Source organism: Salvelinus sp. IW2-2015, linkage group LG4q.1:29, assembly GCF_002910315.2.
Source record: "Salvelinus sp. IW2-2015 linkage group LG4q.1:29, ASM291031v2, whole genome shotgun sequence".
In the NCBI taxonomy this organism is placed as follows: Eukaryota; Metazoa; Chordata; class Actinopteri; order Salmoniformes; family Salmonidae; genus Salvelinus; species Salvelinus sp. IW2-2015.
This window is the reverse complement of record NC_036842.1, coordinates 78,272,122-78,293,862: the sequence shown is the minus strand read 5'-3', so window position 1 is coordinate 78,293,862 and position 21,741 is coordinate 78,272,122. Positions and strand designations below refer to the sequence as shown.

General features: G+C 41.5%; 1 protein-coding gene across 2 annotated transcripts in view; it reads right to left on the bottom strand.

The window, feature by feature from the left end:
- LOC111962585 (excitatory amino acid transporter 2-like) overlaps nt 1-21,741 on the bottom strand; it is a 79,311-nt gene that overhangs the window by 12,602 nt on the left and 44,968 nt on the right. For both annotated transcript variants that reach the window (XM_023985755.2, XM_023985757.2), the window contains exons 2-7: nt 4,989-5,128; nt 2,408-2,560; nt 1,935-2,185; nt 1,556-1,706; nt 1,108-1,234; nt 77-310 (exon numbers count right to left, since the gene is read on the bottom strand). In XM_023985755.2, coding sequence (XP_023841523.1) covers nt 77-310; nt 1,108-1,234; nt 1,556-1,706; nt 1,935-2,185; nt 2,408-2,560; nt 4,989-5,118 — 1,046 coding nt within the window. In that variant the 5' untranslated portion in view covers nt 5,119-5,128. The remainder of the gene's footprint in view (nt 1-76; nt 311-1,107; nt 1,235-1,555; nt 1,707-1,934; nt 2,186-2,407; nt 2,561-4,988; nt 5,129-21,741) is intronic.

Genomic DNA, 21,741 nt, shown 5'->3' with positions numbered 1-21,741 from the left:
CCTGTACATTTACAGTGACAGCAGTTAGATGTAAATAGTGTGAATATTTTGATGCGTCCAACGTTGTGGCCCTTACCTGGAGGCTGTCCCTAGGGCAGTGATCCAGGCCTGGAAGATGCCCATGAAGAAGGTGTAGGGGTTTTTCCTGACAATGGCAAAGTAGATGGCGGGCAGGAAGATGGCTCCGTGGATGATCAAGCCCACAATTACAGTCACCATGTACATCCCCAACTGCCTAGCAACCACCTCCAGGTCATCGATGGAGATGATCTTACCACAGATCAGGCAGCAGATACCGAAGGGAGAGTACCTAGGGGCAGAGGAGAGGTTTGACACCACAGGCGGCTAGTGGCACCATAATTGGGGAGGACGTGCTCACAGTAATGGCTAGAACGGAATAAATGGAATGGTATCAAACACATCAAACACATGGTTTCCATCTGTTTGATACCATTCCATTTACTCCATTCCAGACATTACTATGAGCCGTCCTTCCCTCAGCAGCCTCCTGTGTTTAACACTGTATACACGGAAGAGAAAGAGGTAAGTAACTAACTAGTTATTTTAAGTAACCTTCTAAGTCAACGTCTACAATATATACCGGATTACCAAAGCAATCATAAAAATACTCGTAAATTAGACGCATGTTTCTATCAGAGGAGCCTGGTGGGAGGAGCTATAGGGGGACAGGCTCGTTTTATTGTCTGGAATGGAATAAATGGAACGGTAACAAACACATCAAACATGTTTGTCTCCGTTCTATTGATTCCATTCCAGCCATTACAATAAAAAATATATGTTTATTTGTCACATACACCAGATAGGTGCAATGAAATGTGTTGTTTTAGTAGCACGGCACCCCTGGAGCAAATGAGGGGATAAGTGCCTTACTCAAGAACACATCGACACCTTGACGGCTCAGGTATTCGAATCAGCGATCTTTCAATTACTATCCCAACACTCAAACCGCTATGCTACCTGCCACCCAATGAACTACCTACCACCCAATGAGCCTATCCTCCTATAACTCCTCCCACCAGCCTCCTCTGGTTTTATGGCTACCGTAGGTCTATATAGAATGGGCTTGAAAGGCTTAAGATCTCTTACCACATGATCATGATGACCAGGTTCATAACAATCTCGTTGAGGATGTTGAAGAACTCCAGCATGAGCTTGGCCCTCTCTCCCATCTTCCCCATGCAAATGCCAAAGGCAATGAAGAAGCCAATCACACCTGCATCACACAGTCAGGATAGGGAATCACAGCTGGGAATGAGTAGAGTAAATAGGCTCACGGAGAGATATGAAGACAGAAGATGATAGTGAATGGGGAAGTTGTTTTTATGATGAATAAAAATCTGCTATAGTTAGTGAGACAGAATTAGCTGCACCCAGGGCTCACTTGAAGTGTGATATGATGTTATGCACTGGTTTATTCTCAGACAAATAAGTAATAATAGTAAAAACTATTTTAAAAGTGTTATATGCACAATTCCTTTCAGTTGGGCGGTTGTAGAAACAATTGCGGCCTGGTCCAAAAAAGAAGCCACCCTACCTAACACGTTCATGCCACTCTTAAACTGGAGGGACTTCTTGATGATGAACTCAGGTTCCTTGGTGGCGTTGGACAGGAGCCCCTCCAGGGTGGTGGTGGCATTGACGTCCTCCTCAATCACCTTCTCCACCTTCTTAGTGACTGTCTGGATCTGAGGTGGGACAAGAGAACACACACAAGTCCTAAATATCTTACATCTCAACCCATCTTAACTTTTGGTAACAAGGGGCTAAGGATGTAAATACAAAAACATTTAAGTCATTGTGGTCTTCATAAGACTTGTTCTGGGGTTGCCTCATCCAGGCCATTGTTGTTAAAAACATTTGCTAAAAACTGACTCACCTGGTTAAATAAATGTGGGTGTTGTAGTGTATTTTACCTGTTGGAAACAGGCCTGCACCAGGTTCTCAGGAAATAGGTTCCTGATGAGGTCAAAGAAGGCATCCAGGCTGGACACATCGTCGTGTTTTTGGCCATCTCCCAGCTGCTCCTTCATCTTGGGGTCTCCAGGGTGGATGGCCAGCACCAGGATGACTCCCAGCACAGCAGCAATCACCGTGGTGGACATGTAGTAGACCATAGCCCTTGTTCCCAGGCGACCGCTAGACTTGGCATCTAGACCAGCCAGACCTACAGCCAAAACAAGCACTTCTAAACCTGGCATTTTTCCTCTTTCAGATCGAATATGTGTTGTTATAGCAGTATGGAATAAGTATAGGCCTATTAAGTTACTTTGAAGTGCTAAAAGTGAAAGATGATGATTGATACTAATAAATAATAAACTGAACAAACTGTATTTAAAAACAGTAGTCCTCTCTCCTGTATTGAACCCATGACTGTACCATACCATACCTGTGATTAAACTGGAGATGATGAGAGGCAGGATCAACATCTTCAGCATCCTCATCAGGATGTCTCCAGGGAAGGAAATCACCATGACAATGTCTGGGTGGATGGGAGAGGCATAACGAAGCAGCATCCCAGACACAGCCCCCAGAATCACACCTGGAGAATGAGAGGGGGGGAGGGTGTGAAAGAATGCTAATACATACAGAGGGAATCCCCTATGTCTGCAGCCAGAGGAATGAGAGAGACACCATACAAGGAGAGGGGAACCAATACTACATAGAGACCAGAGACAGAGAGCAGTGCAGAGGGAGAGAAAGCAGTAGTGAGGAGGTTGTGTGCCACAGTGTTCACGATACCCCTAGTGCAGGGAAGGCAAGAGGTCCCTAACTCAGAGGCCAAGGAGTTAAGAACAGGTGGGATTTGGAAGTGACCCAAGAGTGCTGTGTCTGGCTCCCTTGTGAGAAGGTCYGGGGTGATAAGGACTTTCTCCATTTAGAAAACATGTTGTAAAACTGTGCAGAGAGAGTTTGGCGATAATGAGAATAATTTCCAAATAAGACTTGTTTATTATATAAAGGCATCTATAGGAATATTAACAAACAATAACAATATTTCATTTCCATAGGTCTGCCTTAAATCGCTGCTTCTCGTTACGTATTAATTTATTAGTCTGGATCTGGTTATGAGAGGCTGTGGATTGCATGTGTAGGGGCCAATGGGTAGGTGTGGATGGGGGAGACAGAATTGAGTCCCAGTGTGAGAGAGGCTGATAGAGTCTGATAGAGGATTAAGAGCAGGTCTCTTTGAAGACAGAGGAGGAGTCAGAGCTTCAGACAGGGAGAGGTTCTCACAGTGCTTGGAGGAGCATCTCTATTCCCTCTGAATCAAGTTTTCTAGGAAACAGTCAGTTAGCATCAGGGTATGATAATATCACTCTCACTATACTCCAGTATATGGAGTAGGCCTATAAGCAAGGGGAGTCCTGAGGAAAATAATAACAGACTCCTCTGATCCTACAATGGCCCTAACTTTATCACCATGTGCCCTCAACCCCACCAGACCTCCTTTGCTTCCCATGGTTCAACCTTGGAAAACATCCCTAACCCACTTCCCAAATCCAATCTACATGTATCCTAGATAGAAAACTAGCCCCTGGTACCCCAACACCCCAACCTCTCAAGCCGTGTCCTTCCACCCCAACCCCCTCCTCCCCCTGTGCCCCAGAGAGAGAGCTGAACTCTGAATGCTCCTGCCCCCTGCAGTCCCGTCTGCACACWGGCCCTGTGGTCAGTCTCTGTCCCTGTCCCCGGTTCTGTCTTTCTCTCTGTCCTGCTCAAGCCTGACAAGGCTAGGCCCAGACCCAACCCCTCCCCTCACCCCCCGTAGGCTGTACTTCCTCTGCTGCTAGATCCCTGCCAAAGATCACAGGCCCTGAGAGGGGCAATTCAAGCCTTTTAATCTCACAGATATCTGTCAGCTGTTTTACAATCACGCACAGCTTCAGAAACATAACCTCACCCTACTGATGCTGCACACCTGCTGGATGAGGAAGGCATTTGTTTTCCTGTGCATGGCGGATCCTACATCTCTAACCCCATCCCAACCCCTCAACCGAGCCCTTATGCAATTTCCATAATGGCAGATTATTGATGTCACTAAGGGAGCCGCTATGAAAGTGTTCTGCCAAATGGTCTGTTGTATATATTATGAATACACATGTGCGCACGCACAGACATACAGACACACCCACAGACACACACACACACACTCATTTATTTTCACACACGTGTTCATTTGAACACACATAAAACCACTGAATGCAAAAAAATCGCTGTGACCTAAAACAAAAAGGGGATTTTTAGCATCACTACCACTCTGCCCATCATTCCATTATAATAAATGACTATCATATCCTTCCCTGCTATGTCCTCACATTACACATGACTAGGGCCAGGAGTTGTTCCTGACCACATGACCTGAACTGCAGAAAAATCCATAATAGTCTATATCTATCTATGGCTCACTCTACTCATAAGGGAAGGGAGGGTGCCAGGTGGTGGTGGTGAGGGGGCACCAGGTGGTACTGGGCTAGGGAAGATCAGGGCACCTGTCACCTGGCTTGCTGGGCCAGCACAGATGGCTGCTCCTCTCCTCTCCATTGCCCTGGCCACTAACATAACAGGACAGAGCACATCTGGCCAGAATACTGAACCGTGTCATCTGTCGGAAGTGCCTTTTGTGTAACCCACCCCATGCTTGTCTTTTTCTCTGCCTCAACGTTAAACCGTTGGTGTCTCAAGAGGTGTTTGAGACACATCATGGGCTCTGATATATCAAGTAAGAAATTCATCATTGTCATTATACAGTATATGGATAGGCAGACATGCAGGCAAACAAGAAGACGCAGACAGACACAAGAGAGAGAGAGAGAGAGAGAGAGAGAGAGAGAGAGAGAGACAGACAGACAGAGAAAAGCAGAGAGAGAGAGAGAGAGAGAGAGAGAGAGAGAGAGAGAGAGAGACAAAGAGAGTGAAAGAGAGATTGTGATTGTGTGCTTGGTAAAACAGCTGACAATGGTACTGACCGAGCACGGTGAGTGTGAGCAGCAGGTTCTTGAAGAGAGAAGAGAAGCAGCTGATACATTTGTTCCTGGGCCTGGCCTCTATGGGCTCCAGATGACTCTCATGCATCCTCACCTCCACTTGCTTAGGCATGATTCTGGCACTGTGTAAGAGAGAAAGACAGACAGAGACAGAGAGAGAGACAGACAGAGGGAGAAAGAGTTAGTTATTTTAATATGCATAATATGCGTCTGACATGCCCATGCAGTCACATGTTTGGAGAAGCTATAGATAGATGTACATTATATGATCAGCACACGTGCCATTGCAACTGTCCTCATATTGTGAGGCTGGAAGGAGGCTGGATTAGATTGAGTCTCTAGAGTTAAATGTAAAATATGGGGCTGCAGGTAACCTAGTGGTTAGAGCGTTGGGCCAGTAACCGAAAGGTTGCAAGATCAAATCCCTGAGCTGACGATGTAAAAATATGTTGTTCTGCCCCAGAACAAGGCAGTTAACCCACTGTTAAGAATTTGTGCTTAACTGACTTGCCTAATTAAACAAACATATATACATCTCAACAATCCCCAAGTGCAACACAGCCTTTTAAAGCATCAGGAGACAATGTGAGATCATCTGAATGATCATGGGATAGTTGCTAAATACATAGAGGACATTAGAAGCTCAGGTCATGCAATAAGTGCTCTAGTATCTCCGTAGTGATGCTTGTTGCCTAGCAGGTTGTCATGACAAGGCTGCCCAGGGTTACTTCAACAGATGGAGGACGAATGGCGGAGCTGGTGATTAAAAAACTGAATTCCCTGTTTAATCAGAACAGATGGTGTCTTTTGGAGACTTAGATCGGTTGTTGACAGGGTCTTGTTATCTGAGGCAGCATTTTAAGTCAAGTCCCAGAGCTGTCAGATAAAGACAATATTTGTATTCACTTGGCAGTCCAGTCTATGGAGTATTTCAACTTTATTCCAACCCTTTTTTGACTGTAACCTTGAGGCAAATGTTAACTAAATGTTAACTACATTTTTTTGTGCCATCACTACACACTTAGAAAAGAGGGTTCCCTTAACTGCTTAATCTGACTATCCCATTAGAGAGAGGATGAGAGAAGAATAGAGTAGGGATAAAGGCGAGAAAGAGAAACAGAGAGCGAGAGAGAGAGAGAGAGAAATAGGCTGGATTTTAGTGTCTGTAACTGTATACTGTAACTATTACTTGTACTTTGTAACTTGCTCTAATTTGTTATTCTGCTGAATCAGAGGGTTCTTATCTGTACGTTTTAGATCCCATCTTGCATTGGCAMGTACTATGACAGGAGAACTAATGTGAGTGTCATTCATAGTTAATCATATCAGAATAGCCATTGGGTACAGATGTCAATTCAACGTCAATTTAATGTTGGTTCAACATAACTTCCTTGAAATGACGTGGAAACAACGTTGATTCAACCAGTGTGTGCCCAGTGGGTAATCTCCTGCCTCCTTGACACCGCTCCCCACTCCCCCCTTGCCCTCGGTCTAAATGTAATGAAAAGAGAGGAAAAGGGAAAATTCTACTAAGAGCATTCATGCAGTAGCGCTCTCAAAATTACATTGTTAAATAAATGCCATTTTTATTACACTTCCTTCTAAATTAATATGACTTCTCCTCCAACAAACAAAAGCAATACTTTTTTTGTGACTAACTTTTTATTTAGTTCTGTCATTTAAAAATAACTATAATTACAGCCGTGATGATGACTAATGTGTGCCTGTGCATGGTGTTTACATGTCCTTTCTGCATTTCACACGTATGAAATAGGAAATTAATAAGTGGAAGTGTTTGCTCCATCTGTGTGCCTGGGAGCAGGACAGCTGCTTTATCCTGTAGCCAAGCCTAAAACACATCATTATAGAGGCTGAGACTGCCTTTCTTCAGACTTCTCCTTAGCATGTGTTGTTGTGTGTGTACGTATATGCATGCATGTGTGTCCAATTAGGGCTCTATTCAATCAGATCCGCATTAGCCGACATCCGCATAACGGTTGTTTTGACGGTGTTGGAGGTGGAACTGTGTTAAAGCTTTCAAATCCACAAGCAGCTCTTGTCATTATACCTAAAGCGGACATTAAGTCGCATTAAGAAAAACACCATTCAGCTTTGTTTACAAGTTTGAACACTGGAATGTGAGATGTAATCTACACCTTGATTAGGCTGACATTAAATAATTTTTATTTTGAACATTATTATTTCTATATAGCCTACGCTTTCTTGTTCTGAACTTCTAACGCAAGTGGCTCAGGTGTGGCTTCCTGACAATGATCAAGAGCAGCTTCTCACCAATTTGACAGCTCCAACGCAGTTACACCTCCGACATCGCCAAAACATCAGCTATGTGGGTGTCGGCTATCGCCGGTTAACACTCGATCTGATTCAATCTAATGAACTGGGCTCCCGAGTGGCGCAGCGCTCTAAGGCACTGCATCTCAGTACTTGAGGCGTCACAACAGACACCCTGGTTCAAATCCAGGCTGTATCACAAAGAGGCCATGACTGGGAGTTCCATCGGGCGGCGCACAATTGGCCCAGGGTCGTCTGGGTTTGGCCGGTGTAGGCTGTCATTGTAAATAAGAATTTGTTCTTAACTGACTTGTCTAGTGAAATAAAAAATCTCTAATGGTGTTCTATTGTGCAACATTGAACCTATAAGGTAGTTTAGAAAAATCGATCCGTCAATACTTTGGCTTCGTCCTACAAGAGAATACAGAATCTTAGCTACATTGCTCTCTTTCTGTGTTCTGTACTTCTTTCTCTCTACAATTCTGAAAAGACTTGATAAATGATGATGAGGTGGAAGTCTATCAAGTACTTTCAGCCATTACTGTCCATGAGGGGAAGGATGTGAGGAACAGAGGTCTATTGAGGCATCTGGAACACCCTCTGTGTATTTGTGACTGTGGTACTGCTAACCCCAGGGGTACGGTCAGAGTTTCCTCTTTGTCCCTTTTTGTCATCTATTAACTGTCACACTTTCTTAATAGAATCAATGGGCATATGATAACAAGTGAAACAATCATCCCAGCAATCGGGGAACATTCCCAGAACATTAGCTAAGATTTCCATTAAGTTCTAGTTAGGTTCTAGTTTTATCTAACATTAGAATGATAACATCACCAAAACATTCAGAGAATGAGAATTCAGAGAATGTTTTTGATAACAAAATGTTTTTATTTAAATAGTTTTATTTTAAATGAAATATCTTTGGAATGTTCTCCTAACATTCACTAACATGTTGAGCACATCTGTAACTACCACAGCACATCCCCCAAAAGTTCTCATTAGGATTCCAGGTAATGTAAATCCACAATATACAATTCATGTTTTATCAGCAAACCAAAATTGGTCATGTGAAAGTTCCCAGAACATTCGTAAGGTCACAACAAATGTTCTCATAAAACAAAAACTGTCCATTCGTGGTGATGATTATAGAATGTTTGTATAAAACATTGACCTGATGTTGCAAGAACATGTGTTGAAAGTGTTATGAAATGTGATTTTGAAATTGAGAAAAGGTTTCCTGATTTAGTTTGAAGTTTCTGAGTCTGTATTTAAGAAGCATATGAATACACAAGACTACAAGTTATTTAAAGGAAGCGATATCCAACTAAAATCCCATTTCATAAGACTTTCAAAACGTGATGAAGAAAGAAAACCATCAATTACAGTGTTACAAGTACACAATATATGAAGAGGAYKGGAACATTTTAATAACCCAGAAATTGAAGRAAAAAGGAAACCGCACACTGCTCTTGATAGTATCACTGATCTTTAATAAGCTTACGTATCCTCACGGCCTTCGTCAGGGCTTTTGTGAATTTTTAGATTAAAAAAATAAATGTGCACCCTTATGTAGACCTAGCCCCACCCACATCCGTTCCACACATCGAAGGGGGTTGGAGGCAAAGGAAAAACAAATAAGTGCTACCAAATATAACAATATGCATTTCATAAATATTGCAAAAGTGTATAAATAAGACGTATGAAACACGTCTGTAAAACCACAATGAGGACATAGCAAGTTTTCATTAAATCATTGGGTACATCGTATGAAAAACAGAGTAATCTTAAATAGGCACATAATTCATGTTCAAATTCACAACATAACCTACATAGGCATTTCATCATTAAGTCCTTTAGGAAATAATGTCTGGAGGGTGAAAATCCAAAAACATTCTCTTTTACTCAGAGTATTATTAATATCACCTCCCCTGTCTGATATCTTAACTTTCTCTATGCCACAAAATCTAAAGGTAGAAATGTCATGCTTCAGGTCATTGAAATGTACTGCGACTGGATAATCCCTGTCGTTTCTCCTGATTGAACTTGTATGTTCACTAATCTCTGTTTGGAGAAACGAGAGGTTTAACCGACATAGCAGAGCCCACATGGACATTTATAAATGTAAATAACATGGGTGGTGGAACACGTAATAATGTCATTTATTTGAACCGTTATCCTGTGTGTGGGGGCAGAAATATTCACACTTCATCATATTGTTGCACTGTGCGCATCCTCTGCATTTATAGCTACCATTGGTAGAGGGCGTAAAAGAGCCTGGCTGATTTTCTTTTGTGGCTGGCAATTGGCGTGAACCAATTTATCACGTAAATTGCGACCTCTCCTTTACACAATAAGTGGTGGATTTTTAAATTCAGCCGGCAAAACTGGGTCCGATGATAAAATATGCCAGTGTTTCTTGACCACACCTCCCACTTTTCGCGAGTTCGCGGGTCTTTTTTGTAACAGTTCATCTCGTGTTTTTCCAATGCCAAAATAAGAGCTTCATCCACACATTGAGACAATAGCCTCTTTCTTAGAAACCTAATTGAGCATCTCCGCTGCTTTTTCTAGATAATCCTCTGTAAGTGGCAAATACGGCCGCAGTCTGAAAAATTGGCTTCTTGGAAGTCCTCTTTTTAATGGCTCAGGGTGGAAGCTGTCCCCCTGCAATAGAGTATTTATATCCGTTTCTTTTCTATACGAGTTGTAAACAGGGTTCCATTTGATTTTCAATCCACATATCGAGGTAATGAACACGTTGAGTGTCACGTTCAATAGTGAATTTGAGATTGGGGGTCAATGTCATTGAGATGTGCATAAAATCTGACAGCTCTTGTTCAGTTAACCTTCCCATATGCAAAAAATGTCTGTCAATATATCGATACCACTTCAGGACTTTATTAAAAAATGGATTTTCCTTTTCATATTAACAAACGTTCTTCAAAAGACCCACATAAAGGTTAGCATAGCTGGAGCAAATGTGGACCCATCGATGTTCCATTCGTTTAGAGGTAGTATTCATCATCAAACCTAAAATGTTATAGTCAAAACATATTCAGCAAACTCTAGAATGAAGTTTTGTTGGTGGATATTCATAATAGTATCTCTGTCTCCCAATAGTGAGCTAGTGCTGCCCCCCCCCCCCCCCCCCCACACTTGGGGAATGCTGGTATATAGACTCTCGCCGTCTAATGTGACCAAAATACAGTCTTCTTTTAAACCCGTTATTGGTGAGATCTTGTTTATGAAGTCTATAGAGTCTTTTACATATGATGGCAATGCTTGCACATGAGTTTTAATAAAAGAGTCTACAAAGTTATATTCCTGCAACCACTGGTCTGCCTGGATAGTTGCCTTGCTGTGTTTTAGGTTTGTGTAATTTCGGTAAAATGTACAAGCATGGACGTATGGCACATTTGCAGCAAAGATATTCATATTCAGGTTTTGAGATAAAGTGGTTTAATAGGGTTTGTTCCAGATTCGAGCATATTTCCCTTTGGAAAACCTGTGTGGGATCAACACTCAGTTTTCTATAGAAACGTTCATTACTGAGTTGTCTCTGAATTTCTTCTTTATATTTTTCATAGTCTAAAACAACCACAGCACCCCCCTTGTCTGCAGGTTTTATAACCAAAGATGAATCTTTCATTCATTCATTGAGTGCCTGTTCTTCTGTTCTAGTGAGATTCTTCTGAATGTGGTCTGTTTGTCTCGTATATACTGACACGGCTTCTTGTTCGACTAACCTACAATAGGTATTAATCGAGTAGTTGTTAACCATGGGACATAATTTGCTTTTGAAGAGGATATGAAGAGGATGGGAACATTTGAATAACCCAGAAATTATATTCTGTGTCCTGATTGATCATATCTGACTGAAAAAAATGCACAAGGCCACAGCTTGGCGCAGAGGCTTAAATAACAGACCAAATGTGTTCTAGGAAAATTCTAGCGACATCAGGTGAATGTTTTATACAAACACTCTATAATCATCACCCCAACTGGACAGTGTTGTGTTATGCGAACATTGGCCATGACCGAACAAATGTTCTGGGAACTTTCCCAGAACCAATTTTGGTTTGCTGTAGTCTCTGTATGTAAAATAATTGACTGATGTTTTAAAAACAAATTGCTGGGACAGTGGATTGGGAATGGCATAATACAGATGTATGAAGTGAGAAACAAAGACATGTCACTCTCCCCAGCAGAGGCATCATGCATCGATTATTTTAGAGTTGGCACAAAGTACGTGAGGATGGGGGGGGTGGTCATGAAAAAGTGTATTTTTCTRCATAGGTTATCTGAGAATACCTCAAACCGTTCAATTGTCATTTTAATTAAATATGTACAATGATACTTTGCGGCACAAACAACAACATAGAGTTATACATGGAATAAATAAACATACAGTCAATAACACAATAGAAAAACATCTATATACAGTGTGTGCAAATGAGGTAAGATTAGGGAGGTAAGGCAATAAATAGGCCGTAGTGGCGAAGTAATTACAATTTCACAATTAAACACTGGAGGGATAGATATGCAGAAGATGAATGTGCAAGTAGAGATACTGGGGTGCAAAGGAGCAAAAAAAAGAAAATAATAATATGGGGATGAGGTAGTTGGATGGGCTACTTACAGATGGGCTATGTACAGGTGCAATGATCTGTGAGCTGCTAAGACAGCTGATGCTCAAAGTTAGTGAGGGAGATATGAGTCTCCAGCATCAGAGATCTTTGCAATTCGTTCCAGTCATTGGCAGCAGAGAACTGGAAGGAAAGGCGGCCAAAGGAGGAATTGGCTTTGGGGGTGACTAGTGAAATATACCTGCTGGAGCGCGTGCTACGGGTGGGTGCTGCTATGGTGACCAGTGAGCTGAGATAAGGCGGGGCTTTACCTAGCAAAGACTAGGTAGGAGCAAAGACTAGGAGCCAGTGGGTTTGGCGACGAATATGAAGCGAGGGCCAGCCAACGAGAGTGTACAGGTTGCAGTGGTGSGTAGTATATGGGGCTTTGGTAACAACATGGATGACACTGTGATAGACTTCATCCAATTTGCTGAGTAGAGTGTTGGAGTCTATTTTATAAATGACATCGCCGAAGTCAAGGATCGGTAGGATAGTCAGTTTTACGAGGGTATGTTTGGTAGCATGAGTGAAGGATGCTTTGTTGCAAATAGGAAGCAGATTCTAGGTTTAATTTTGGATTGCTACAGCAGGTGGCTAGTACTAAAGTAAAACAACAAAACATTTTCATTGTACCGTTGGGCAAAAAAGTATTTAGTCAGCCACCAATTGTGCAAGTTCTCCCACTTAAGAAGATGTGAGAGGCCAGAAAATCACATTGTAGGATTTTTAATGAATTTATTTGCAAATTATGGTGGAAAATAAGTATTTGGTCACCTACAAACAAGCAAGATTTCTGGCTCTCACAGACCTGTAACTTCTTCTTTAAGAGGCTCCTCTGTCCTGCACTCGTTACCTGTATTAATGGCACCTGTTTGAACTTGTTATCAGTATAAAAGACACCTGTCCACAACCTCAAACAGTCACACTCCAAACTCCCTATGGCCAAGACCAAGAGCTGTCAAGACACCAGAAACAAAATTGTAACCTGCACCAGGCTGGGAAGACTGAATCTGCAATAGGTAAGCAGCTTGTTTGAAGAATCAACTGTGGGAGCAATTATTAGGAAATGGAGACATACAGAGACCACTGATAATCTCTCTCGATTGGGCCACGCAAGATCTCACCCCGTGGGGTCAAAATGATCACCAAGAACGGTGAGCAAAAATCCAGACAACACGGGGGACCTAGTGAATGACCTGCAGAGAGCTCGGACCAAAGTAACAAGGCATACCATCCGTAACACACTACGCCCCAGGGACTCAAATCCTGCAGTGCCAGACGTGTCCCCCTGCTTAAAGCCAGTACACTGACCAGGCCGTCTGAAGTTTGCTAGATGAGCATTTGGATGTCCAGAAGAAGATTGGGAGAATTGTCATATGGTCAGATGAACAACCAAAATAGAACTTTTTGGTAAAAACTCAACTCGTCGTGTTTGAGGACAAAGAATGCTGAGTTGCATCCAAAGAAAGCCATACCTACTGTGAAGCATGGGGGTGGAAAATCATGCTTTGGTGCTGTTTTTCTGCAAAGGGACCAGGACGACTGATCGTGTAAAGGAAAGAAATGAATGGCCATGTATCGTAGATTTTGAGTGAAAACCTCCTTCCATCAGAAGGGCATAGAAGATGAGAACCGTGGCTGGGTCTTTCAGCATTGATATGATCCCAAAACACACCGCCGGGAACGAGGAGTGGCTTCGTAAAAAGCATTTCAAGGTCCTGGAGTGGCTAGCCAGTCTCAGATTCAACCCCATAGAAAATCTTGGAGGGGTTGAAAGTCGTGTTGGCCAGCAACATTCCAAACACTCACTGCTCGTAGAGATCTGCATGGGAAATGGGCCATACCAGCAACAGTTGTGAAGGGACCCTGTGAGACTATACAGTAAAACGTTTACTCTGTCATTGCCAAACAAAAGGTATATACCACAAACTATCCTGAGGATAAACTTTTGTTATTGACCAAATACTTATTTTCCACCATAATTTGCAAATAAATTCATTAAAAATCCTACAATGTGATTTTCTGGATTTTTTTTTCTCATTTAGTCTGTCATAGTTGAAGTGTACCTATGATGAAAATTACAGGCCTCTCTCATCTTTTTAAGTGGGAGAACTTGCACAATTGGTGGCTGACTAAATACTTTTTTCCCCCACTGTATTTGTTAATCAAGAAGGAAATCAATATACAACATATCTTGATAAACTTAATTTACAAACATACCTCCTGCGAGTCCTGCCTATCACCGGCAGCAAAATTCCAATCAAATGCTGTGTGTCACGCAACACTCGCTCACCTCCTTCACTGACGATACTGTCTGCATGCACTAGAGTATCTAGCGTCCTGTCTTGCATATCTTTGCTCCGTGGTGCACCTTGGAATGAACAACTTACTAGAGAGAATAGTTAGAAAATATATACATGCACTGAACAAAAATATAAACMGAACATGCAACAATTTCTAAATGTTTACTGAGTTACAGTTCAATTTAAATAAATCCATGGATTTCACATGACTGGGAATACAGATATGCATATGTTGGCCACAGAGACCTTTAAAAAAAGTATGGGTGTGGCTCATATAACCAGTCAGTACCTGGTGTGACCTCCATTTGCCTTCGCATAGAGTTGAGCAGGCTGTTGATTGTGGCCTGTGGAATGCTGTCCCACTCCTCTTCAATAGCTGTGCAAAGTTGCTGGATTTTGGCGGGAACTGGAACATGCTGTTGTACACGTAAATCCAGAGCATCCCAAACATGCTCAATGGGTGACATGTCTGGTGAGTATGCAGGCCATGGAGGAACTGGGACATTTTCAGCTTCCAGGAATTGTGTACAGATTCTTGCGACATGGGGCCGTGCATTATCATACTGAAACATGAAGTAAAGGCTGCGGATGAATGGCACGACAATGGGCCTCAGGATCTCGTCACGTTATCTCTGTGCATTCAAATTCCCATTGATAAAATACAATTGTGTTTGGTGTCTGTAACTTACTGTATGCCTGCCCATACCATAACCCCACTGCCACTATGGGGCACTCTGTTCACAACGTTGAAATCAGAAAACTGCTCGCCCACACGACGCGGCATACACGCTGTCTGCCATCTGCCCGGTACAGTTGAAACCGGGATTCATCTGTGAGGAACAGACTTCTCCAGCGTGCCAGTGGCCATCGAAGGTGGGCATTTTCCCACTGAAGTTGGTTATGACGCCGAACTGCAATCAGGTCAAGACCCTGGTGAGGACAACGAGCATGCAGATGAGCTTCCCTGAGACAGTTTCTGACAGTTTGTACAGAAATTCTTCTCCGGATGTCTGGTCTCATACGATCCGCAGGTGAAGAAGCCGGATGTGGAGGTCCTGGGCTGACATGGTTACATCTGGTCTGCGGTTGTTGGCTGGTTGGACGTTACAAAAATGATATTTAAAAAAAAATGAGTGCCCTTGTGCCCACTACGGGCATGACGCCTCTGCTCTCCAGCCAACTAATCCTTCTCTTTTCAAACATGTCATCGTCATTCTCCTCAATCCCTGTGCAAGTGTTATGTGACAGCAACAGCTGCCTCTCCTCTACTCTCATTTTTCCAATTAACACACTCACAACTCAACACAAATAGACTCAACCTGTTTAGACTGGTCAAATGAGAAATCACTTCCCAATAAATTAGTTAGGATACTTAAAACATCTACATGATTCGCCCATGCTATCCTCCCATCTGCTACTGTTTGTGACCATAATAGTATTGCAGAGTATAGACAGACTGGTCAAAAGCCCCATTTCAGTTACATTTAAGTTCCTGTAGGCCATACTGAGTGGAACCTCAGGACATACAATGGAGAAATATTGAAAATATGAGGTAGAGAGAGAGAGGAGAAGGGATGGTGTGGAGAAAGAATGTGTGATATAAAGAAAGGAAGAGAGATCCTGTATATGGTCCAGATGAGGTCTATCTGGACTATTATAGACCATCTCCTCCACCTCTCTACATCCCCTCTTTCCCTACATCTTCTCTCAGTGAAGGCTCAGGGGGCGACTGTGGCACACCGCAAGGGGAACCTGTGTTTCCTCTGGGCTGCTGGAGAAGTCAGCTGAAATCAGTTCACCATTAAAGTCCCCCTCCCATTACCTCACTGGGAACCTCCCTGGAGAGTTTTGTCTCAAGTTGGCATTTCCCTGGCCTCTGGCTGATTTTGATTGCATTATAGAGTATGTGTGTGCATTTGACTGCTGGTGTTTAGGATGAGAGTTCCTAATGTTCAAATTTTATTCTGACTCTAAACGAGGGGCTTATTTCAAAGCTTTTTAGAGACTTTAAAAGCAGAGTGAAGGGTGAACCATGACATTAGATCTAAACCCGTCATTGCTTAACGTTTTTTATAAAGAGCATTAGATTGTATTACATGACCGCTTTAACGCTGTAAAAATAGGGTTGCATAATGTTTATGTAGGTGGTAAGCTGGACCAATCGATAGGAACACACAATTAAAACAAATTGTTCTATATAGTGCCAAATAAGGGTTCTTTGACGCATAACAATAGCAGTTCCATTTTTGGTGCTATATCGAATGCTTTTTTCGAATGTTCTATAAAAAAACATGCTCATAAGGTTCTGAATGAAACCTTTATGGTGCTATAATGAACCATTTCCTGAGGTTCTATAAAGAACCATTAAAAAAAGGGTATATCACCAAAAAGGGTTCTGCTATCATTACCAAAAAGTGTTCTGCTATCATTACAACCCTTTTTGGTGCTACAGTATATAGAAACCTTTTTAATGTTTTTTTACATAACATTTATCTTTACATAACATGGATCTTTCTCAATCTCTACAAATAACATTATGAAGAACACGTTTTGTTATTCTGGTTAGCCATATTATATTGTTACATTTCCATAGGAGTTATTATTGTGTTAATAGACAAGTTGAATCAAACTCTCTAACGGCTGGGGGTCCATGAGGAGAGAACTGAGAAACACTTATTTGGACAACAGTTCTCAATTTAGTCAAAATCTATTTTTGGAAAGAAATGCCTCCTGGAACATGTGAACTTTCATGTGCCTTAATTACAAACGTGTATGCCATCTGTAAATACAAATAAAATTGTTAAATTACAAGCCTAGTTGGTTTAGCCACGGAAAAAGTCAGCAACCATCCCACTAGCCATGATTGGCTGAGATAATGAGTGGGCTGGATATGCCGAGAGATGAGTTCAGATTGGTCTGCCACTTTAGTCTATAATATGAGCTGGTCTGTATGTGTAGGTAATCCTTTCTAACGTGTATTTTTAAAAATATATCACGTAGTAGAACTGCATATGTGTTGCTCTCCACTTTCTGGAGAACAGAGTTTTGAAATCAGTGGAATTAGAGTATGATAGCTAAGGAGATGGAGAAAATTTGGGCGTTTGATTGCAAATATGCAGAAGGAGTCGAAAAGAGAACAAACAGAAGGCTGTTGTATAAAACACCTGTCTCCGGACTACATCTCCAAACTAAGGGCAACCATGGCATCCGTGACATAGAGAGAGAGAAGCGTCCATCCATGTATACGGGCAAGAAAGTCTAGCTAACTACATTTTCAGATATTACACATTTCTAATTTTGTCAGAAAGTTGTTTCACTTCAAGTTGAAGTGTACTGTTAGCTAGGTAGCTAACGTTAGCTGGCTGGATAGCTAGCTAACGTTACGTGTATGATCTGTGTAGTAATATTATTTTCATCTCAGAGCCATTTGCATTGCTATTTACAGCCTAATGTTAGCTAGCTAACATTGAACCTGGTTGGTTAGCTACCTGCAGATTCATGCAGGGTAGTAACGTTATGAGTTGGGATTATGGTTCATTGTTTAGCTAGCTAGCTACATGTCTAAACAAAAGACTCCACCATGAAAGTAACTATTTCAATAGAATGTTTATGATGTCACTGCGACAACTGTTGATAGACGTAGCTGGTAAATTCACTCTGGTTATCTACTCTGATTTCAGAGCACTCTCTTCTGAGTGTGCCAGAGCGCAGAATAACTGACAAATTTACGAACGCTCAGCAGGCATTGAAAATTACCGGTGTCAGTAAACGTTGGCAAAAAAGCATAATCATTTTTTTTCAAGCAACAAAATTGTAGTCACCAACACCAAGTTAGCTTGGGTGCTTGACTGCTGTTTTAGGTCAAAACGCTACTCAACTCTACTACACTACGCTCGGATCAACCCTACGCTCCAAGAGCAAAACGCTCTGTTATTTACGAACTGACAATCTGACAACGCTCTGAGTTTATGAACCTGCAGAGCACACTCTGGCACTTCAGATTCAATTTACGAACACACCAGTAGTATAAGCCAGCCTTTAGTCTTGAAATCTTTGGTTGTTTAGTACATTTTATCAAAAGTGAGGTTACAAGTTTATCAACTTTCAAAGCAGAATTACTTTCACATAGTTTCTCAACTGTAGTGTATGATATACCATTTTCTAGCTCTGAGTCTCTACTTTTGTCCAATGTAAAAAAACACAATTTCAAATTTTGCTACATAAGACTGAATCGAACCARTCGGTCACATATTACCTCAACTACCTCGACTAACCTGTATCCCCGCACATTGACTTGAAACCGGTACCCCCTGTATATAACCACGTTATTGTTATTTTATTGTGTTACTTTTTTTACTTTAGTTTATTCATAAAAAAATAAAATCTTACTTACTTACTTAAAAAAAACTCTGCATTGTTGGTTAATGGGATCGGTGTCCCTATACCGGGACGGTTGTTGATAACATGCGCTAATGTGACTAGAATGACGTTGCAAGTAACAGCCAACTTTCCAGGACATAGACATCTCTTATATGGGCAGAAAGCTTAAATTCTTGTTAATCTAACTGAAGTGTCCAATTTTTAGTAGCTTTTAAATACCATGCTATTGTTTGAGGAGAGTGCACAACAACAAAACACTTTTATCACACAACTGTTTTGATACATTCACATCTGAAGGTAAATAATGTACTTGCATTCAGTAATCTTGCTCTGATTTGTCATCATGAGGGACCCAGAGATAAAATGTAGCATAGTTTTGTTTGATAAAATCAATTTTTATATTCAAATGTACGAACTGGGTTCTACAGTTTGAACCCCTGCTGTGTCTGTCTGCTGTGAAAATTWAAAAAAAAGGGTCCGTCCATTTAAAGGCTTGCAAGTAAGCATTTCACGGTAAGGTCTACACCTGTTGTATTCTGCGCATTTGACAAATAACATTTGATTTGATTTGATTTAATTGAAGCTCAGAGGCCTGGTCAGAGTATTTGAGTTCAGAACAGTAGCTAGTGGCTGCTGGCCCAGGTGATGTGAAGGTGTCAGTCACTAAGCTAAGGCATGGATCCACTCACTGTGATGCAGTAGGACATGGCGGATGCCTGTATATCAGTGAACACCTCCCATCACTTTCACTTCTTTACCATGACAATAACGTAACCCTGGAAATGTCAGGTTGAACGACAGCTTCATTATCCTGCATTGGTGGCAAATTCATTTAGCAGCAGAAACACCCTGTCTGTCCATATCCATATATTTTTTGGCACATCTAATTTCACATTGGTGTCATCAGAACACATGGGTGAAAGGTGACATTTCAGTATGTGACAGTAGGCTGTCTATCATTTTACTGCCACATAGGATATAGGTGCATTGTCACACATAAATGCTGGTATTATTAATCATGAAAAGGACATTGGGTTTCTTAATAGGTGCACTTCTCACTAGGCCATTAAAGGTTTGATACACAGTAGGTGAGAGGTGACATGTATTTGTATTTATTATGGATCCCCATAAGCTGCTGCCAAGGCAATACATTTACAGATTTCACAACACACTGTGTGCCGTCAGGCCCCTACTCCACCACTACCACATATCTACAGAACAAAATCTATGTGTACATGTGTGTATAGTGCGTATGTTATTTTGTGTGTGTGTGTGTGTGTATGTGTCTGTTCCTATGTTTGTGTTGCTTCACAGTCCCGGCTGTTCCATAAGGTGTATTTATATCTGTTTTTTAAATCTAATTTTACTACTTGCATCAGTTACTTGATGTGGAATAGAGTTCCATGTAGTCATGACTCTATGCAGTACTGTGAGCCTCCCATAGTCTGTTCTGGACTTGGGGACTGTGAAGAGACCTATTGTGGCATGTCTTCTGGGGTATGCATGTGTCATGCCCTGATCTGTTTCACCTGTCTTTGTGATTGTCTCCACTCACATCCAGGTGTCTCCTGTTTTGCCCATTAGTGTATTTATCCCTGTGTTTCCCATCTCTCTGTGCCAGTTCGTCTTGTTTTGCGAAGTCAACCAGCGTTTCTCCTAGCTCCTATTTTTCCCAGTCTCTGTTTTTTCCTATCCATCCTGGATTTGACCCTTACCTGTCCTGACGCCGAATSCGCCTGCCTGACCACTCTGCCTGTTCTGAACTCTTGCCTGTCCCCGAACTGCCTTTTGCCTACCCCTTTTGGTATAATAAATATCTGAGCTCAACCATCTGCCTCCTGTGTCTGCATTTGGGTCTCGCTTTGTGCCCTTATAGTATGGGTGTCTGAGCTGTGTGCCATTAGTTCAAACAGACAATTCGGTGCAACCTCTCATAAATACAAGTAATGATCAAGTCAATCTCTCCTCTGCTTTGAGCCAGGAGAGATTGACATGCATATTATTAATATTAGCTCTCTGTGTACATGGGGACAGTAGCCATAAAAACCTGAACATCCCCTTTCTGTTCTTTAGTTCCCTGTAATCTGTAATGGAATTAAGGTCGAACCACCCTGGCCAGACATATGCCATATGTGATCATATCACTTTATGGCTAATTCCATGTGAACCCACCTTTAGGCCTATAGACAGTCTCTTTGCAGGCACAGACAGTACAGTCACATTGTGCATAATGATTTAGAACACTAGGTTCTGATCTTTCCATGCAAAAATATATTTATGTTCCTAATATTTGCATATTATTAGTAGTATTGGATAGAAAACACTCTAAAGTTTCTAAAACTGTTTGAATTATGTCTGTGAGATTAACAGAACTCATATTGGCAGGCAAAATCCTGAGTTGAAATCAAAACAGGAAGTCAGAAATCTGAGCTTGTCTGTATTCACCAGAGTCCCTTAAGAAATCCACTTGAGTTATGAATGATGTTGCACTGCCTAGGGGTTCCACTAGATGTCAACAATCAATAGAAATTCCAATGAGACTTCTATGATGTTGTGGGAGAGAATGAGAGCAGAATCAGTCAGGTGTCCATCAAGCAGCCATTTCCTGATCATGCCTTTTCTTCATGCAAGACACTGACGTTCCATTGGCAACTTTATTGAAGCTATATGTTAAAAACATCCTAATGATTGATTCAGTACTTAGTTTGAAATGTTTCTTCGACCGGTAATATCACATTTTGAAGTTTTTGTCCGATATAACGCTGACCAGAATTAGCGTTTGGATATGTAAACCAGACGYGCTAATAAAATAAGGTATTTGGACATAAATAATGGATTTTTTCGAACTAAACAAACATTTATTGTGGACCTGTGATTCCTGGTGTGCTTTCTGATCTAGATAATCAAAGGTAATGGAATATTTATCATGTATTTTATTGTTTAAAGTGACGCCATCTTTGCAGCTGTGGTATGCTGTTTTTGAGCGCCGTCTCAGATTATAGCGTGCATTTCTTTTTCCGTAAAGTTTTTTTGAAATCTGACATAGCGGTTGCATTAAGGAGAGSTATATCTATAATTCAATGTGTATAACTTGTATTATCATCTATATTTATGATGAGTATTTCTGTTGAA